The following is a 19,244-nucleotide window of genomic DNA, read 5'->3' on the forward strand; positions in this document are numbered from 1 at the left end:
ACAAAAGATGGAAAGAATTTAAAGACCAGCTAATATCAGGTGTTCAGACTAACCTAGCAAATGGTCCAGTCTGGTTTCAAGCCTATCCAAATTATTTGATGGCTTTAAGCGATAAATGTTTGGGAAATTCTTTGACTTTTAGGATTAAATTCTCTAAGATGAATAGAATGAGTTCTTAGGCCAAGTATTTGGCGTATCACACTAGGATTGTCTTTAGACTTATTAACACGACTAATCCAGGAGTGAGGAACATTTCTAAAGTAACAGAATTGTTCGAAGAAGGTTTAGATAACTATAAGCAATTCAATAGGAAAGAGATAAATCCTGTAGAACTAAGTTGGCCCAAGAGTTGGGTGCTTACAGAACCAGCTGAATCTTCAAGGCAAATAGGATCTTCTCAGATAACCCAAAGGGGAAAAGACATCATTCTGAATCTAGAAGAGCCTATGAGAGCTTTTAGAATCTCTGATCCTATTCTCAGGAGATCATTATCCTCTAGGAACATGTTTAATGCTTCAACATTAGACCAACTACCTAGAAGATCAGTGTCTAGTGCAACTGAAAATAGGGTAAAAATTCCTAGAACATCAATAAGAGAAGAAGATGGACAATCATCCGATAATAGGAGAATTATAGGCTACAAAGAAATAAGTCGACCTATTTATGCAGATGAAGAGGAAGGTCAGAAAAGTGTAAGATTAATGAGACAAGCAATAATACTTCCTGAGGTTGTTCGAAAAATTCAAACTATTTCGCAACAACGGTCAATGCCTTTTGAAGATATTTGGAACATGATATCACTTATTCCAGTGGCATCACAAAAGATCTTTAGCCTGGAAAAAACCAATTTGAGCACTTATATTTCACTAACATTCAAATTTTCAGGTTATTATGATTATTGTTTAGATGTGTTAATAGACACAGGAGCAACAATCAGTAGTGCAAGATTTAATGCATTACCAGATGAATGGTGGAAGTCATTGGCCGAACCTATTGTTTTACGTATGGCAGGAGGTGAGGTAAATCTAGTAACACATTATGCTGAAAAAGTTCCTGTTATCATTAATGAAAAACAATTCATTATTGATAAGATTTTAGCCTTTCCCGAACTAGATGCAGATATTATTTTAGGAAATGCATTCCTAAAAGGGCAAAACGAAAATCGTCCTTTTGTGCAAGATGATGTATTTATCTCAATTGCAGGTGTCAAAATCACAACTCTTACGAGTCCACAATTAAAATTGAAATTCGGTTTTTATCCCGTAAAAGTTTCTGAACTTTGTGGATCTATACCTTGTGAACCAGCTTACAGAGTGCGAGCACAGCGTGGTGAGTCATGGATAGATTGTTTATTTGGATCGGAAAATCAAATGATACCAATTGGTATGAAAATTTGTTTCAAACACAAGATGTAATAGAAAAGCCTATTACAAGAAGCGTACAACTTGCAGAAAACAAATGGGATAAGTTTCTAAACAAGTTAGCTGATAACTTTAGTGAAGATCCATTAAAGTTATGTGTTCTAAATGGTATAAAATCCAAACTAGAACTGAAAAATCCTGATACTATCATCAGATCAAAAAATATAACATATTCTGAAGAAATGATAGAAGAATTTGATAAACAAATTCCTGAATTGCTCGAAAAAGGTTTGATTAGAAATAGTGAAAGTCCACATTCTAGTCCAGCTTTTATGGTATTTAATCACGCGGAGCAGGTGCGTGGAAAAGCACGAATGGTTATAGACTATCGTCAGGTAAATCAAATGACCAAAGATGATGGCTATAAAATTCCTACAGCTGGAGATGTAATTGACAGGTTAAGTCTTAAACAACCATCCATTTTTTCTAAATTTGATTTAAAAAGCGGTTTGGCAGGTAAAAATGGAGGAAGACTTTATACCATTAACAACATTCAATACTCCTCAAGGAATGTATGAATGGTTAGTAATGTCATTCGATTTGAAAAATTCCCCAGGCATATTTCAACGAAAAATGGATAATGCTTTTAAGGCCTTAAAGAAGTTTTGTGTGGTCTATATAGACGATGTGCTAGTTTTTAGCAATAATGAAGCTGAACACATGAGTCACCTTGAACAAGTGACTGATATCCTTCAAAAGGAAGGTATGATTCTATCTGAAAGAAAGATAGAATGGTTTAAGAAAAAGATAAAATTTCTAGGGATAGAAATAGTAAAAGGAAAAATATGGCTACAAAGTCATATCTCTGAAAAACTTATCAATTTTCCTGATGAATTGGAAGATAGGAAGCAAGTACAAAGATTTTGTGGACTTGCTAACTATGCTAGACAATTTGTGAAAGATTTGTCCAAATACTTAGGAAGGATATCTAAGAAATCTTCTGATAAAACTCCTTGGTATTGGGATGAAGAAGACACTCTAGCTGTACAACAGGTAAAAGAAAAAATGAAAAATTTGCCATGTTTAAATTTACCCTCTGATACAGATGAGTTAGTCTTAGAGACAGATGCTTCAGAAAAGAGTTGGGGTGCAGTCCTTAAAATTAAAGGACGGAACCCTGAAGCTATTTGTAAGTATTGGTCTGGAACCTTTAAAGGAGCAGAATTAAATTATCCAATTCATGAAAAGGAAGTATTAGCGGCAAAAAACGGTATGAAAGCTTTTTATCTCTTCTTAGAACCAAAAGGGTTTATTCTTAGAACATATTCTACTTATGTTAAAAGGTTTAGGAATCTGAACTTCAAAGAAGCTAGACAAACTAGACTCTTGAGGTTGCAGAATGGTTTAGTTATTACAGGTTTGATATTGAATATATTGCATCTGATAAAAATGTAATAGCTGATTCTCTTTCTCGTGAACTTTCTGACATTGCAGATGGATCCTGCTGCCAAAAACAAGCTTTGTTGGATTTGCAAGAAGGAAGGGCATACAAGAAAGAAGTGCCCTATGAAGCGAGGAAATGAAGAGAACGAGAGCACAGGCTCTGGTCCTAAAAGGACGAACAAGAAAACAAAGGCTTCAAAAGATAGTCTTTGTTGGCGGTGCAAGCAACTTGGTCATTTTACTTCAGAATGCCCAAAAGGAAATGAAGCTATGAGTTCAAAAGAACTGATAAACCCTAAAAAGGTTTATGAAAAGGTTAAAGAAAAACCTTTGGTTCCCCAAAAGGAACGAAAAGAAAAATTCTTGGTTCAAAAGAACGAGAAGCTGCAAGAGTCTCAAACAACAGAAAGAGACTATTTAGCTGAAGGAGCTGCCAAGCATGGCTTATCAAAAGAACGGGCAGTAAAAATTATTGAAGAAATGCATAGGAGAGAAGACTGTTATGACCAACCTTCTTCAAAAGACAACTCTGGTAAAAGTCATGAGGCAAGCACCAACAAGCAGGTTAAAAATCCAAACAGAAAGTATCATCAAATACAGTGTTCAGTGATTTTGAAGATGACTATTCAGGCAGTGATGATCTTCTCGATGATGGTCCTGAGTGGGATACGTTGGGTGAACCCTTTGGAAAGAAGAAAAAGATTCAAAAAACGAATCTGAAGATATTGATCTTGGAGGATTTCTTGCATCATTAGAAAATCCTGAGGTTGAACAAACCTGAAATTATTATGAAGACGAAAGTCTTGGTCTTTCAAAAGACGGATCTAATTTGTGTGCAGGCTTAAAAGGAGGAATCCAAAATAAAAAATTTCAGCAAATATTACACTTTGCAGATGAAGTTGTTCAGTACATCCTAAAATTAGAAAAACAACTTGGACTCCGCTCAGCAGGAGAAGAAGATTTCCTTAACCTTATTTCTGAGAGGAAAAAACTTCTTGAAAGAATGAATCAATATTTGCCCCTAGATGTAAGATACACCATCAAGAAGAAAATAGTTGATTCGATAGATCGTTCTCTCAAAGAATGTTCTATGTTACAACCTTATATCCATTGACAGTCACATGGATGGCCTAGTTTGCAAGTTGAAGCAGATATGGCGGTGGAAAGTCTAAAATTCACAGAAGCAGGTCTAACTTCAATTTTAGAAGTGGATTTAGAAACTCCCCGGTCAATATTTTCAGGAATTGTGCAAACAGCTCTAAGTTATGTTAAACAAACATCTAAGTTTGTTACATTTCAAATTGTAAGTACAATGATGGAATATGAAGAGGATGGCAAGGTCCGATATCCTTATCAAATTTGGGATCTTCGTCCTGTTACCAATAGAGAACTTGTGGAACCCCAAAAAATTAATAGTCAAAATCAAAAGTTAAGGTGGAAGATGTATGAAGAATCAAAGCTCGCGAACAAAGCTCTTCATATTGAATTCCTCAAGGCTGTTCTGGAGAATATAATTAATAATTCTAACTATATTATTATCGGAGATGGAAGAATGTTCATAACTATCTGGTCCAAAGATCTTGAAGTAGTTGATAATGAAAAATTTATCTCTGGACGAGAAGAGGCAAAAGCATTACTCTTGAAGCTAGTCAAAAGAGATGATAGCTTGAATTTCAAATCAGAAACCTTTGAGATTTGGAAGAAAGTAGCTGAGTATAAGGATCAGCTCTTTGAAAAAGCAAGGCAGGAACTCGTGTATTTTCCTATAAATACCCAGAAGTTCTATGAACAAAGGGAGTAAAAATAAATCAGAGTGTTTTCATATAATTTTCTAAGAAATTTTGCTACTATATATCTTGTTTATTTTACAACAGTCTGTATTAATGAAGGAGTGTTTCATAAGTCCCATAATCAATTAAAGAGAAGCGGGCATTCATAACACAGAAAATCCTTCTAGCTGCTGGTGACGAGCGTAGAGGAAGTGGAAGCAATTGCGGAAGCTTAGTGGACCCTGTTCATTGAAGGTATATATTTAGATGAATACATTGTTTTATTTATCTGAATTTTTTATTTAAAGCTTGATGAATGGTAATTGCCCTTATCCTGATTGTTTCCATTTAGATCACGGAGTAGGTAAGGAACCAGTAATAGGATTGTTAAATTCTATTATTGATCGTCTTAATTCTCTAAGTGTAACTTTAGAAACTTTAAACAAATCTGTAGAAAGTTTTTCTAAGCATTTAGAAGAGTTGACTCTTAAACAGAGTGAATTTGAGAATTATTTTCTTAAGAACAGAGAACCGTTAGGTTTTGTTGCTAGCTCTCGATACTTTCATGAGTATGAGAAGCTGAAGGAATCTAGAAATAATAGACAAAAAATTAAAGATCTTTGAGTAACTCTTTAGTTCCGCCATTGTAGGAGTAGGCTCACAATTGATGGTATCAAAGCCTAGTAGATTTTTAGAAATTTCTGGACTGTTTTGAAAAATAAAAGTTTAAGGACTAAACTGAAATAACAAAAAAGTTTGAAAACTGGTTAAAGTCCGAAACTGGCAAACACACCATATTGTAACTATTCAACAAGTTGCAACACCGTATTGTGACAAAATTAAGTTCAAACGCCATATTGTCATTTCGTAAAAAGTTAAAACACCAAAAGTATAGTAATCCCAATTTTAATTGCAGACATACCAACTTAAATCAAAATTTAGGATATTCTAGAATTACTGCAAATTAAGTTGAAGTTTTTGATATAAACAAGGAACAGTGAAGAAGAATTAGCAGATGTGAAATAGTTTTAAAATTTTAAAAGCTAAAAGTTACATAAATTGCAGCAGAAAAAAAGATTAAAATTAAGTTAGTAAAATTAAATTTGATTGTCAGTAATAAAAGAATTTATAAATCCTAATATACTATAGATAGTATCTTTTATTATGAGGTTTTTCTGAAAGCAAACATATATTCAATTTAATTTTTTTTATTGTTTATCCGGTTTGATTTGTTATATTTTTTACATATATTACTATTAGTAGTTTAATATAATTTTCTGTTTAACTTAAACTTTTCAAACTGAACCTAATTTCAAATAGAAATTAACTATTGTTGAAAGCAAACATGCGGCTTTACTTAAACTTATTATATCATAATATTTTTACTATTAAATAAAATTATTCAATTATCTCTAATTTATTATTATAAATGACATAAAATATGACTATCTATTCAAATATAATCTTTTTGCAAATTTTATTAGTTAATTTTAATAAAATATTTTTTATATAAATATTCTTTTTCATTTTCTCATAATTTTTGTTTATATAAATTTCATAATCTATTTAATTTCTAAAAGTGAAATAATAATATCATTATCATATATATGTATCGTTCCTTTTAATATGATAAGAAAAATACGACAAAAAAGGAAAAGAAAAAGTTTTGGGGAATCGCTTTTTTCATTAAAAAAGTAGTAATTAAATTTCTATTTTATAAATAAATTTATTGAAACTCAAGCTAATTATAATCCTACAATGGAATTTAGATGGCGAGTTTAAGTCAACATTCACATAAATAAAATATGAATATAAGTTTAAGTAATATAATTTTTTAAACTATTAAAATTTATTTAAGTTAGAATCCAATAAAATAAAATAAACATTAATTTTAAAAATTTAATTGTATTAGTTTATAGATTAAGGAAATTATTAAAACAAGGATAATAAAGAGAAAGACCTAAAAATCTTGGACAAAAATAATTCAAAATGACGTAATAATTATATATCTTTTTAAATAGATTGTGAAAAATCATATTATATAGAAAAAGGAAATCTATTTCAATTAATTTGGAATTAAGGTAATGTCATGTTGTTGTTGATGTTGTATATATCATGAAAAATTATATTTATTTTTTATTAAATTTCATCTGATAAATATTTTAATCATTAATAAATAGAAAATTAATAAATAATGTCAATTAAAATATTTTTAAAATTTCTAATGAAATAAAATTTTAAAAATTATTATAATAAAAAAATTAAATTTAAATTGATCTGGCACAATTGTGCGGACATGCGACTAATACTTATATAATTGAGAGGACCAACATAGTCCTCTCATTCATTCTCACCAAATATAGCTTTTTGGCGAGTTTCCACTTTTTTAAAAACATCTATTTAAATTTAATTTTTAAATGACTATTTAACTTACACTAAACTTCTTAATATATATCAAAATCTATTTAAATTTAACTATTTAACTTACACTTAAATTCTTCATATTAATTCATATAAATGTTTGTCGGTCGGCCTTTCTTTGTAGTTTCATAAAACAAAAGATCTTTTATTAGCTGGATTACTAAATACCGCCTCTTTTTACTTCCCACCGCCCCTACATTTTACCTTTTTGTCCTTTTCCCTATTTCTATACAAAACTAAAACCTCTCAATCCATTCAAACTAAAACGTATTCTATGTTGTAGCGAGGTTTTTTTTAAAAAAGTATATAATTAATTTGTTTTTGTAATTTTAGTTATTTTAAAAACTTAATCGATTTAATATTTACTGAATATTAGTAGTATGACTTAATATTTTTCGTACGGCTGAATCAGAATCTGTTACCGAATCTTTGTAACGCTCATCCTGAGCACATATCAAAAGTTTTCGTTTTCTCCCGTTCTTATAAGACGAAATGACTAACTCAAACCATATTCCTATAGCAATATTCTTAGCCCAACTAATTGCTATAACATCAGTATCAAATCAATGTTCTGAAGAAAAAAAACGATCGCTGTAATCAATTACGTTTAACAATTTATAAAATTACGTTTAACATAACTAATTACGTTTAACAATTTATAAAATTATTTTTAAAAAAATTATAACCGGGGACATCCCTCCACAAGGAGAGACGTCCCCGAGGGACGTCTCTCCACAAGGAGGAACTTCCCATATGGAAAGTCCCTCCAAAAGAAGGGACGTTGGGACGTCCCTCCTTTTGGAAGGTCCCTCGTCCCAACGTCCCTCCTTTTGGAGGGACTTCCCTCATGGGAAGTCTCTTCTTGTGGTGGGACGTCCCCCAAGAACGTCCCTTTTTGTGGAGGGATGTCCCTCCGGGGACAATTTAGATAAAAAAATTAATTTTTATTTCGGAAAAACCGGAAAAATTCGTTTTCGAACGTCGATAATCGCTACCCGACGAATTGTAATCGTTGTTCGTCATTTTAATCGACTTTTTACGTATTTGTTCAAATGAGTTGAGAGAATTTTTTTTTTGTTTTGGTTTTACTAGAAGGGTAAAAATGTCGTTTGTAGGAGCGGTGTTAAGTAAAAAGGGGCGGCAAATAGTAAAACTCATTATTAGTTCTCATAAATAAAGTTTAAAGAGTCTAAACTAATTAATACTCCATCACTTTTATTATATTGTTTACAGAGGTAAACTTTTTCTTTCAAAGTTTCATCTTTTTATTTAAATCAGATATTAAATATCTTTTTATAATATTTGTATTCTATAATTGTATTGAGTTTTGATTAACTTCTTTATCAACACATCATTTATTTATTTTCCTTCTGTTGTTTCTTTTTTTCCTTTGTTTTTTTTTTATGAATTTTTCCATTGTTTTTCAATGGGCACTGATTTGAAAGTTTGTCTAATTTATTCCAATTAAAATGAATGTATTTAACTATATTTTGTATTCTTGAAATTTGAGATTTAATTATAAGGATAACCTTATAGTTTTGGTACATTGATTTTCTTTTGATGTGTATATTTTTTGAATTATTTGATGAGTTTCGTTAATCTCATGTCAAGAAGAAAATGAAATATTAAAGAAATTAGAAGTCTCATTGACTCTCATCAAATAGAGTATTTTTATGAGTTTTCATATTTGGTATAATGTAATTGGATCTCAACTCAATATCATATATTATAAATTGAATACCATTAGAACTCTTCTTTCCTGATTTTGTATGGCATGGGATAAATAATTAAAGTTAGACAAAATGAGCTTTTAATTAAAGTTAGACAAAATAAACTTTAAAATAAGACTGTTCTCTGCCAATTAATTAATGATGACTGGTTTTGGAGAGCTGAAGTGAAAGGAAACTTCTCTGTGAAGTCTTGTTATAGGCTCATAAGGGGAGAAGTGAACAGTGAAGTTGAGGGTGTTTGGAAGCTGATTTGGCAGTTGAAGGTGCCCATGCACGTGAAGAATTTTTGCTGGAGAGCCTGTGCTAATTTTCTGCCTACCGCAGATAATCTAGCGAGGAGGAAAGTTTATATCAATGCCACGTGCTTGGAGTGTAGAGGTGCGGAGGAGTCTACCATGCATTTGTTTGCTGAATGTCCTTTTTCCCGGGATTGCGTGAGGAGAGCAGGTCTTCGTTCTCCGGTGGTTACTCAGTCAGGGTTTAAAGAGTGGGCTTTTGGGTGGCTGAGTTCGTTGGGGTTGGAGGCGTCGTGTCTGGCTGTTATGATTTGGTGGAACGTCTGGGTTCACCGGAACGGATTGGTTTGGTCAGAAAAGCGGTCCTCGGAGACAGAGGTGGTGAATGTTGCTGGTTCACAGCTTCTTGCTGGGCAATCAGCTCGGGGCAGTGTTGTTGATGTCCCTGTTCAGCAGCTGCTGAATGTTGATGGGGCTGTTAGTTGGAGTAAGCCGAAGGATGGAGTGGTGAAGGTGAATGTGGACGCAGGATGCAATCCGGATGGTTCATCCACTACACCAAAATAATGTTTTAGCGGCAAATTGTTAGAGATGGTTAAAAATAGGGGTTAATCCCATATTTGTGCCCATATAATAATTTTTTCCCCTATTTGTGTCCCAGAAATAAACAATTCCGGGTTTGTGCCATTTTCAGGATTGTCCGCAGAAATCTTTTGCGGACAGTATGAAAATTTAAAGTTGTCCGCAGAAGATTTCTGCGGACAGCTCCTGCGCTCCACGCTGGCGCCAGCGTGGAGCCCAGTTGGGCCATTTAATGCCGTCCGCAGAAGTGTTCTGCGGACGGCATTAGCCTGATATTAAAAAGCATATTTACATAGTAATTATAGAGAGAAGAGGTTGGGACTTGGGCGTGTGTTTCAGAATAAAAAATACTCTCTTTATTTATAGTTATAATACGATGAGTGTGGCTTGAGGTGGATAGATTTTATAATAAAAAATATAGTATTTGTTATGCATATTGAAATGAAATAATATTGAAATTGACCCAACTTAAGAAATTAAAACTACACCATAATTAAAATAAAGGCAACTTGATGGTAAATAAAATAGACGAAAGATTTAATTGATAATTGTATATATTTTAAACTCTTAATTTATTTACATGATAAGTTGAATTGTGGTTATAAAAAAAATTGAGAAAAAAATTAAGAAAATATTTATCTAATATTACAAAAATATGCTATGTTATTCTTAAAATATTTTGTTATTATAGAAAATTTTAGAAAAAAATATATACAAATGTGAACTAGACTATTACTAAAATAACATAAAATACTAAATTTTCATATATTTTATTTCTTTGTTGAGTATAATAGTCGAGACTCGCAAAATTAACGGATCCGATTGTCGATTTTCTCTAGTAATACATGCAATTTAATATGGATTTAATATTATAGTTTTGTCTATTAATAATTTTTATTTGTCCACTTTAAATTTATAATGTTCTCCATATTTAAAAATTGTATTTAAATATATATTATTTTATATTTTCTCCCACTTGTGACACATTTATGAATCAGTCATTTACTAAAATTATCCAAATTAAATAAAAACAAAAGCGATATATATACTTCAAAAAGGCTTTAAGCTGCACATAATTAATTACTCTCAAGGAAATTAGGTGGGAAATGAAGATAACAATATTGTCAAGTAAACAAAAGGTGTTGTCAGAGAATTTATTGTCATCCGCATAACATTTATGCGGACGATGTTAAATAGCCCAAGTATGCTCCACGCTGGCGCCAGCATAGAGCATGAAGGCTGTCCGCGGAAGTCTTCTGCGGACAGCATGTAAAAATAGACTGTCCGCTTAAGTTTTCTGCGGACATTCCATAAAAAAGGCACAAATATGGAAATATGAATTTTCAAGATATAAATGGAGAATTATGTTTCAAAGGGGACACAAATAGGGGATAAACCCTAAAAATAGTGCCGCTGATTTATAAAATACAGGAGTTAACGGCGTTAACTAGAGGCGGGTGTTAATTTCGTAGGTATTTAGCGGCGATTTAAACCGTCTCTACATATATGAAGGGTGAAAAAGGAAATTTGTAAATCTCTTTCACGATGTCTTTTTCTTCGATCTCATTTTATGCTTTTCACAGCGATTCAACGATATTATCTCTTCGATCCTTTTTGTTCCTTTTCTATTCGATTCATTGATGATTCAGACATATTGAAACGTTTTAATTGATTCAACGATGCACAATCTTCTTCTTTACTGATTTTTTCATCGATTCAACGATGCTTTCTCAAAGTTCAAATTACTGTCTTCGATTGTGAGGTCAGTAGCGAGATTAAAATTGATTTCATCTGTTTTAGGTTTTAATCCATTGATTTTGATTTTGTTTTAGGTTTTAATCCATTGATTTTGATTTTGTTTTTAGGATCCAGGGAGCTCTTTTTTTCTGTATCTTAAGAAAAACCCTAGCGTTTTTGATAGATCATAGTTTAAATCCTTGAATTTGTACTTTTCAATTTGATCTGAGACATTCATTTGAAACTAATTTGATAATCTACTGCTTAGATGATGTTGTAAGATCTTTTAATTGAAATATTTAGTAATTTATTTTAGGTTTTAATTGTTTAATTAAGCTTTTTTCATTTCAATTACTATTTGTTTTAGGTTTAAATTGTTTAATTTTGATTTTGTTTCAGGTTTCTATTTTTATTTTTATTTTGAGCAATCCTTGGGCCTATTGTGCTATTAAATTTGTCTCTCTACTGCTGCGTTTTCTTCTCGGCTTCACAACAAATTACTACTGCTGCATTGGTAAGTGATTGAATTTCATTTCCCCAACAAACTCTTTCATTTGTTGTTGTTGTCCCTGTGATGCTAGAATTTGTGGTGTTGGTTTTATTTGTGGTTTTGGTTATATTTGATGCTAGTTTTATATGTGGTGTTTGGTTTTGGAAGAAACAAATCCATATTCTTGATAAGGCCCGATTATAGTTGTCAAACTGAAACTTTTCATACTGCTTATTGGTCTTTCTGGATTGCATTTGAATCACCTGCTCAGGAATCAACTTCATGAAAGCAACTGTATCTATGAAATATGAATTATTTTATGAAATGCATATTGGTTCACCTATGTGAAAACTATGTAATTAACTTATCCTTTCCGAGCCCTCGAAACATTGTTGATCTTTATTGATATGCATGAAAACCTAACTTTAATAGTTCTTATGAGTTTGCATTCTGATGCATTAATTGCATATCAACTAATTAATTTGGCATAAATTATAATGCAATTCCCAATACAACCTTAAACAAATTAATTTGGCATATCAACTAATTAATTGCATATCAACTAATTAATTTGGCATAAATTATCAACAAATTAATTTGTTTAATTTGGCAGACTGCATATAATATTTCTTCAGTTGCAGGTAAATACATTTCTGTTTTATTCACTGATGCTATTAGGATTGGTATTATTCATGAATTTTGTTTTATCCATTACTGTTGCTGTATTGTACTTATTTAAGAGGGAATCACATCATTATTAATGATGTACGTAAGTATAAGTAAAACTAATTTATTCATTGAATTTTTGGACACTCTATTATTATTCCGACTTTCATTATTTTTAGCCAAGTTTGCAGATATAATCACTGCCAATCCAGTAAAGAAGCTATTAAGCTTCTTCAAATCTAATGAGTTCTCTAAAGAGAGGAACTAGGTGGTAGCAACATTACTAGGCTTTAAATTTTTAAGGTGTTTCTCACATCTTTTCTCGCTGACGTATTGGTTGAACCTAAGGTTAGTTTATCACATTCAAATATACCTACGATTTCCTTTATATTTCCCGAAATAGAACTTTGAAACTCTATTAAATCTTTATATTATCTATAGGCAAGGTTGCTAGTTTTAATGGATAAAAGTTGGATGATCCAGCTAAGGCATAGTGATGAATATAGAAGAGGGGTTAAGAATTTTCTTGATTTTGCTTTTCATAATGCATCTGAAGATGGAAGAATTATGTGCCCGTGTAGAAATTGTGTTAGCCGTTATCTGCGAACATACGATGAGGCTGAAATACACTTAGTATGTAATGGTTTCATGAAGGGGTATACACGATGGGTATTTCATGGGGAGGCGTATTTCACCAGTAGTACATCATCAGCTGGTATGCACACTTCTACTGACATAATGGAATCTGTTCAAGATTGCACTATGGCCAAATCGAATCCATGGATGTTAGATGATGTAACTGGGTTGCTACATGATGCTTTCAATGTAGTTCGGAAAACGAATGAGGTTCCATTAGATACTGATAGGATTTCTAATCCTGGAGAAAATGAGGTGGAAATAGAAAATGGTAGTATATAAATGGAATCAGAAGGAATGCATCATGAAGCTTCTAGCAAGGAAAATGTTGATTTTGTGAAATTATTGAAAGCTGCAGATGAAGAATTATATCCAGGATGTAAGACATTTTCTAGTTTGTCCTTTTTCCTGCATTTGTATCATTTAAAATGCTTACATCGGTGGACTGAAAAATCATTTACTATGCTACTTGAGTTGTTACTTGATGCATTTCCTGGGGGCATGTCATTGTCGAAGTCTTTTTATCAAGCTAAGAAAATCATTCAAGCGTTAGGACTGGATTACAAAAAGATTCATGCTTGTCCTAATCACTGCATGTTGTATTGGGGTGAGACTGAGAACCAAGAGTTATGTCGTATTTGTGGGTCTTCTAGATGGGCAGTTTCTAGAGGAAGTAATCAAAATGATTCAACTAATGTTCCTCAATCTTCTTCTTTAGCTACCAAGAAAAAACCAGCGGAAGTCTTGCGTTATTTTCCTCTAATTCCCAGACTTAAAAGGTTGTATGCCTCAACTAAAACCTCCAAGAATATGTTATGGCATGAAGAGGGTCGTAAGAAGGATGGTAAGCTTAGACATCCTGCAGATGGTGCTGCCTGGAAAGCTATTGATGATAGATATTCAGATTTTTCTAGTGATCCTCGAAATGTAAGACTTGCTCTGGCTAGTGACGGTTTTAATCCATTCAGAACTATGAGCACGTCATATAGCACTTGGCCAGTTGTGTTAGTCAATTACAATATGTCACCTTGGATTTGTATGAAGCAGTCCTCTTTTATATTGTCGATGATAATTCCAGGTGAGAAGGGTCCTGGAAATGATATTGATACTTACTTACAGCCACTTATTCAAGAGTTGCATGAATTATGGGAGGGGGTAGATACTTATGATGCTTTTACACAGCAAATGTTCCAAATGCGGGCTATATTAATGTGGACTATAAATGATTTTCCCGCATATGCTTACTTATCTGGTTGGAGTACTAAAGGAGAGTTTGCTTGTCCTTGTTGTGCCGAGTTTACACATTCAAGATGGCTATATAATGGCGGTAAGCACTGCTACATGGGTCATAGGCGATGGTTACCTGAGGATCATTCTTATCGTCGACAAAAGGAAAATTTTGACGGCGTTGAAGAGGTAGGGATTGCACCAACACGACTCGATAGTTGCAATGTTTTGAAGCAATTAGATGACATTCAATTTTCATCAAGAACACCTTTCAAAAGAAAGCAGTCAAAAAAGAAAAGAAAGGTAGGTGACCAAGTAGAGGAATTGAATGAAGAGGGAAACATAGAGGTTAGGCAAGCTGCCAACGCTATGAATTGGTGGAAAAAGAAGAGCATTTTTTTTATGTTGCCATATTGGCAATATAATCTTTTGCGTCACAATCTAGATGTGATGCATATAGAAAAAATGTTTGTGATAATCTTCTTGGCACATTATTGGCTCTTGAATATAAGTCTAAGGATAATTTGAAGGCTCGATTAGTATCTGAGGACTTCCTAAGTTGATAAATGGCAAGTTTCATGAATGGTTTCAGAATAAAGTAAATATTATGTGCTTTTATTCTAACGTCTTTATAAATTGTTATTATCAAAATTTGAATATACATAATATGATAGGTTTTGAGCTTAGCGAGCGACTCAAAAGTAACAGAAAAAGTTATCGCACTTGGGAGGGGCCCGAACAAGGTTGTGAAGAAATATTCTGGCATCATTATAAAAGGAATGAGGTTTCATACGACATCGAGAGAAAGTAAAAGAATGACTCAGAATAGTGGTGTGATTAATGTCGCTGAAGAAGATGGATTAGTTTACTATGGTAGACTGAAAGAGATTGTAGAATTGAATTACTATGGTAGTTTTAAAGTAGTATTGTTTAAATGCGATTGGTTTGATGTTTATAGTACTATGGGAATTAAACAAGATGATTGTGGTTTTACTCTTTTGAATTTCTCTCGTCAAATACATACGGGTGCAAGAATTGAAGATGACCCGTTTGTATTCTCTTCTCAAGTTGAGCAAGTATTTTATGTGGAAGATCCTAAGAATGTGAATTGGCATGTCGTTATGAGGGTTTCTCCAAGGGATGTGTTTGATATGGGTAAAGAGAATGAAGAAGATGATACGAACCTAGTATCTTTGAGTGATCAAGCTTTTGATGAGAATGAGCAGCCTACTTGGGTTAGAAGTGGTTTCTATGAAGACGATTAGAAACTGGTATGAAGTTTTTCTACTGTTAGTTATTATTTTAGTTTTTTAATTCCCTAAATTAGTTAAATTATTGTGCAATTTAGTTCTATTGATTGGTTTTGTATATCTGCGTGCTGATTAGGCTGAGGGATCGATGACAGTTTCAACTACAAGAAAAACTAGAGATCCTTATATGATTGTCAAATCTAATGATGCGCTCTCTGTTTTTGAATGTTTGGTTTTCTAAAGAAAGAAGCTAATATTACTTCTTGTTGTAATATGCAGAGTTTGAGAGCTCACTAATATTGATATTTGATATTTCTTCGGCGAGTGGAAGTTTCAGGTAATGGTCAATTTTCACTCTTCCCAATATGGCTCATAGATATCTCTTATTCTTGTGGTCAGTAGTCCCAAAATGTGGTTGAATTGACTGTATCATGCAATTTTTAGGAAATAAAGATTATTGATAATAATTTTTTTGTTATTATTATTTCGTTTTGGTTTGTTAGCTTCCTGTCGAGATGTTCTTAGCTTTCATTTGTATAGGGTATTTTCTTAAGTTCCTAATGTTTAGCTTTGGAGGCAAATTGATTGATGAAAATGATAAGATGGCATGAACCCTGAGGTTAAGCCTTAAGTTTGATTCTTTTTGGTTTATGACTCGTGTCTTTAGAGTAACGATATTATATATGCAATGTGTTTGTGACAAAGTGTTAATATTACTAGAATCCTACATTAATATGCTTCTTATATTTGATAATTCTGATCTCAAAGTTAGTCCGAAATGGTTTTTCTCTGTTGTTGCCTCGTGCCGTCTTTGCAATAAATTATCAGCTCATTTTTCGTGTGCATTTGTTAATTTATGCTTCATACAATATTTAATTTGATGTATCATGTTATGTTTACATTCCGCACAACATATTTGCTTCAATTGGTTTATATCTATCTATGTTTGTGTCTTCTATCTTACTGCAGGGTTTTATTGTTTCACTCCAGTTGTCTAAATGTCTAAAAATGCAAACATAATGGTGAAATTCAGAATTCGGGAATGTGGTTTGATACCTTGGAAAACCTTGACTTTTAAATTTTACAATGCTCTTCTATGGTATAGTGGCTTATGCATACCTTTTCTTCTTTCAGATTCTACAATGCTCTTCTATGGCCTACTAACTTTTGAACTCTCCTTATCAACTTCCGAGCTCACCTTATCGACCAAGGGTATAAGCAGGTAAAACTCACTGTATGTTAGCTAATCTGCTCATCCATGATTTCTTGAAAGACTTGATCTTAATTTTTGATTTTAATTGCAGTGAGATAATGATTTGAAGGTCTAGACTTTAAAGTGGATTAAAGATAATTCCCCAAGCAACTTTTCATATGAGAATCAAGTCCAGCAACAAGAACATTCTGAAGCATACAGAGACATTTAGTTGTTTTGTTGAATTAAGATATACCCTGGGATTAAAAAAGAGAGGATATACATGTGTAATTCATAAATATTGTTGTTCATTTAATTTATACAAGTACTTTACTGAACCTTCACCATTTCAAGATGAATAAAACAAATTAAATGGATCATTTTTTTATCAAAAACATTGCTAGTGCTGCAATTTTATATTATTAATTATAGAATAATAATAATCAGAGTAGTAATTAAATTTTTGCAAATAAAAATGTGCTAAAAATAAATAAAATTTGGGTCCAAAATAAATTTGTAGAGACGGTTTTAAATGACTCTACAGGAAGAACTGACATAATGTAAATATTCCATAGAGACGGTTTAAACCGTCCCTAGAAACCGCCTTACCTACCCCAGCGGTTTCTTTAACCGTCTCTATTTTGTAGAGGCGGCTAAAAAAACGACACATTTGAGGCGGTCTGGAAAAGTGTCTCAGAACTCTGTAGGGGCGGTTTAAACCGCCCCTACACTTGATTTAAACCGCCCCTATAGGCACAATTTGTTGTAGTGATCCATTGGTGTCAGTTGTGTAGTTAGGGATAGTAATGGAGCGCTGCTGAAGGCCAGAGCGGTTAACGTTCAAGGCAATTATGGCCCGAGAATTGCAGAAATTATGGGGATTCGGGAAGCGTTGAGTTGGTTAAAGGTGAACCAATGTGTTGAGGTGGAATCTGACGCTTTAGAGGTCGTTCTTGATATCCGTAATCCTACTAGAGCCGAGACCGATCCTTTGATTGTGGATTGTGTGGAGTTGGCGAGACAGTTTTCTAGTTTAAATTTTGTTTATGTAAGGCGATCTGCGAATCAGGCTGCGCACGTTCTAGCGCAATATGCCCGTTCCATGTCAGGTCAACATGAGTGGTCTAGCCATTACCCTGATTTTCTTACAGCTGTCGTCGCTTCTGATTTGATCTAATAATATTATGTTCTCATCAAAAAAAATAATAATAAAGGGAAGGTATAGTTTCTTAGGAATTAGAGAGTAAATAGGTATTTTATGCTTAGCTTGTAGTTTTTCCTTATTGACCACTTATGTCAAAAGCCATATTTTACGTAACTATCCATCCATTGAAGCAGATAAATAACCGTGGAAAATAAGACCAGTTTCATGTATGAGTTGTGCTGCAAAATTTCATTATTAGAAATTAAAGAGTAAATGGGAATTTTATTCTTAGTTTTGCTATATTTGAGTTGTGCTAAAAAATTTAGTTGTCAGAAATTAGAGAGTTAATAGGTGTTCTGTTAATGTCAATATTATTCGGTTTAATTCTATTTGTGACCTTTTTTCATATGCGGAACTCTCTAATATCCATTAGTAAAAATACTTTAATAAATTAAATAAGTGTTTTATTTAAAATGGGTTTTTCTAAATTGTTTTTTAAGATAAGCTGTTTATTCTTACTTCAGCTGCAAAATACAAACGTCCATATCATAGCATTTAAACCTATTTAACCTAAAAATTATATCAATTAGAGTGTGCAATAATTGAAGTGAATAAACTTTATTGAACATATTTTCGCATAAATAGTGCAAGTACTTTATAATCTTATAAAAGAAAAAAATAAATCTGCAATCCTTTATTATTGGGCACATATTTTATAATATAAATGAATATAAATTAGAAAAAAATGTATCATATATCAAATAAAATGGCTAGAATATTATAATATGTATTTATTCATTTATTTTATTAGTTTGCAAATTATGATTTTTTTACATTTTCCATATATTTTTTAGATAAATTAATATTTAAATTGAATATAAAATTTAATTCTGTGCAAATGCGCGGATTTACGACTAGTTAATATTAATTGATGCCTTAGAATTGGAGATGCCCTAACTAGCACTTTATTTTTGCCCATTACTTTGACAGCTTCACCAACATAAGACATCATTATTTATCAAACATTAATACATCATTATTTATCAACCCAATTACTGCAAGTCAAATTTTAGCTAAATAACTGATGAATTCCGGCATCTCGACGGCGTTAATCCTGCAAAACAGTGTAGATGGCTAATCGGACGGTTTGTCCGATTAGCTCTCCGATGCTTAAGTCAGTTTAGGCTTAAGAGAGAATATTTGTATTTGTTATAAGTTGTGTGTTTAGGCATACCTCAGGCTCCTTTTATAGTAGTCGAATGTATACCTTGCAGAGTTGTAGTAGGAAAGTGATTCCTATTTAGTAGGGTTTGACCCTGATTAGGAGTGTCATTCCTTATTCAGACAGGAATCCTATTTA

General features: G+C 32.5%; 1 protein-coding gene across 5 annotated transcripts; it reads left to right on the plus strand.

Annotated features, from left to right (window-relative positions):
• Positions 1–10,750: 10,750 nt before the first annotated feature.
• Positions 10,751–17,078, plus strand: LOC126674798 (uncharacterized). Of its 5 annotated transcripts, XM_050369314.2 has the most exons (9): positions 11,022–11,304; positions 11,679–11,793; positions 12,627–12,783; positions 12,877–14,896; positions 14,973–15,569; positions 15,828–15,885; positions 16,518–16,595; positions 16,683–16,770; positions 16,853–17,078. In XM_050369314.2, the coding sequence occupies exon 4, from the start codon at positions 13,354–13,356 to the stop codon at positions 14,824–14,826; it is 1,473 nt and encodes a 490-aa protein (XP_050225271.1). In that variant the 5' UTR covers positions 11,022–11,304; positions 11,679–11,793; positions 12,627–12,783; positions 12,877–13,353; the 3' UTR covers positions 14,827–14,896; positions 14,973–15,569; positions 15,828–15,885; positions 16,518–16,595; positions 16,683–16,770; positions 16,853–17,078. The 5 variants fall into 5 exon arrangements, 4 of the variants coding, with proteins under 4 accessions (XP_050225272.1, XP_050225271.1, XP_050225270.1 ...); XM_050369315.2 differs by lacking the exon at positions 11,022–11,304 and adding an exon at positions 10,751–11,014 and having other exon boundaries at positions 12,877–15,569; XM_050369313.2 differs by having other exon boundaries at positions 12,615–12,783; positions 12,877–15,569.
• Positions 17,079–19,244: the final 2,166 nt, after the last annotated feature.

This window comes from Mercurialis annua, linkage group LG3, assembly GCF_937616625.2.
Source record: "Mercurialis annua linkage group LG3, ddMerAnnu1.2, whole genome shotgun sequence".
Lineage (NCBI taxonomy): Eukaryota > Viridiplantae > Streptophyta > Magnoliopsida > Malpighiales > Euphorbiaceae > Mercurialis > Mercurialis annua.

What these genes read in the sequence shown, in the direction of transcription:
- LOC126674798 (XM_050369315.2), top strand. Translation starts at nt 13,354, where the DNA reads ATGGAATCAGAAGGAATGCATCATGAAGCTTCTAGCAAGGAAAATGTT.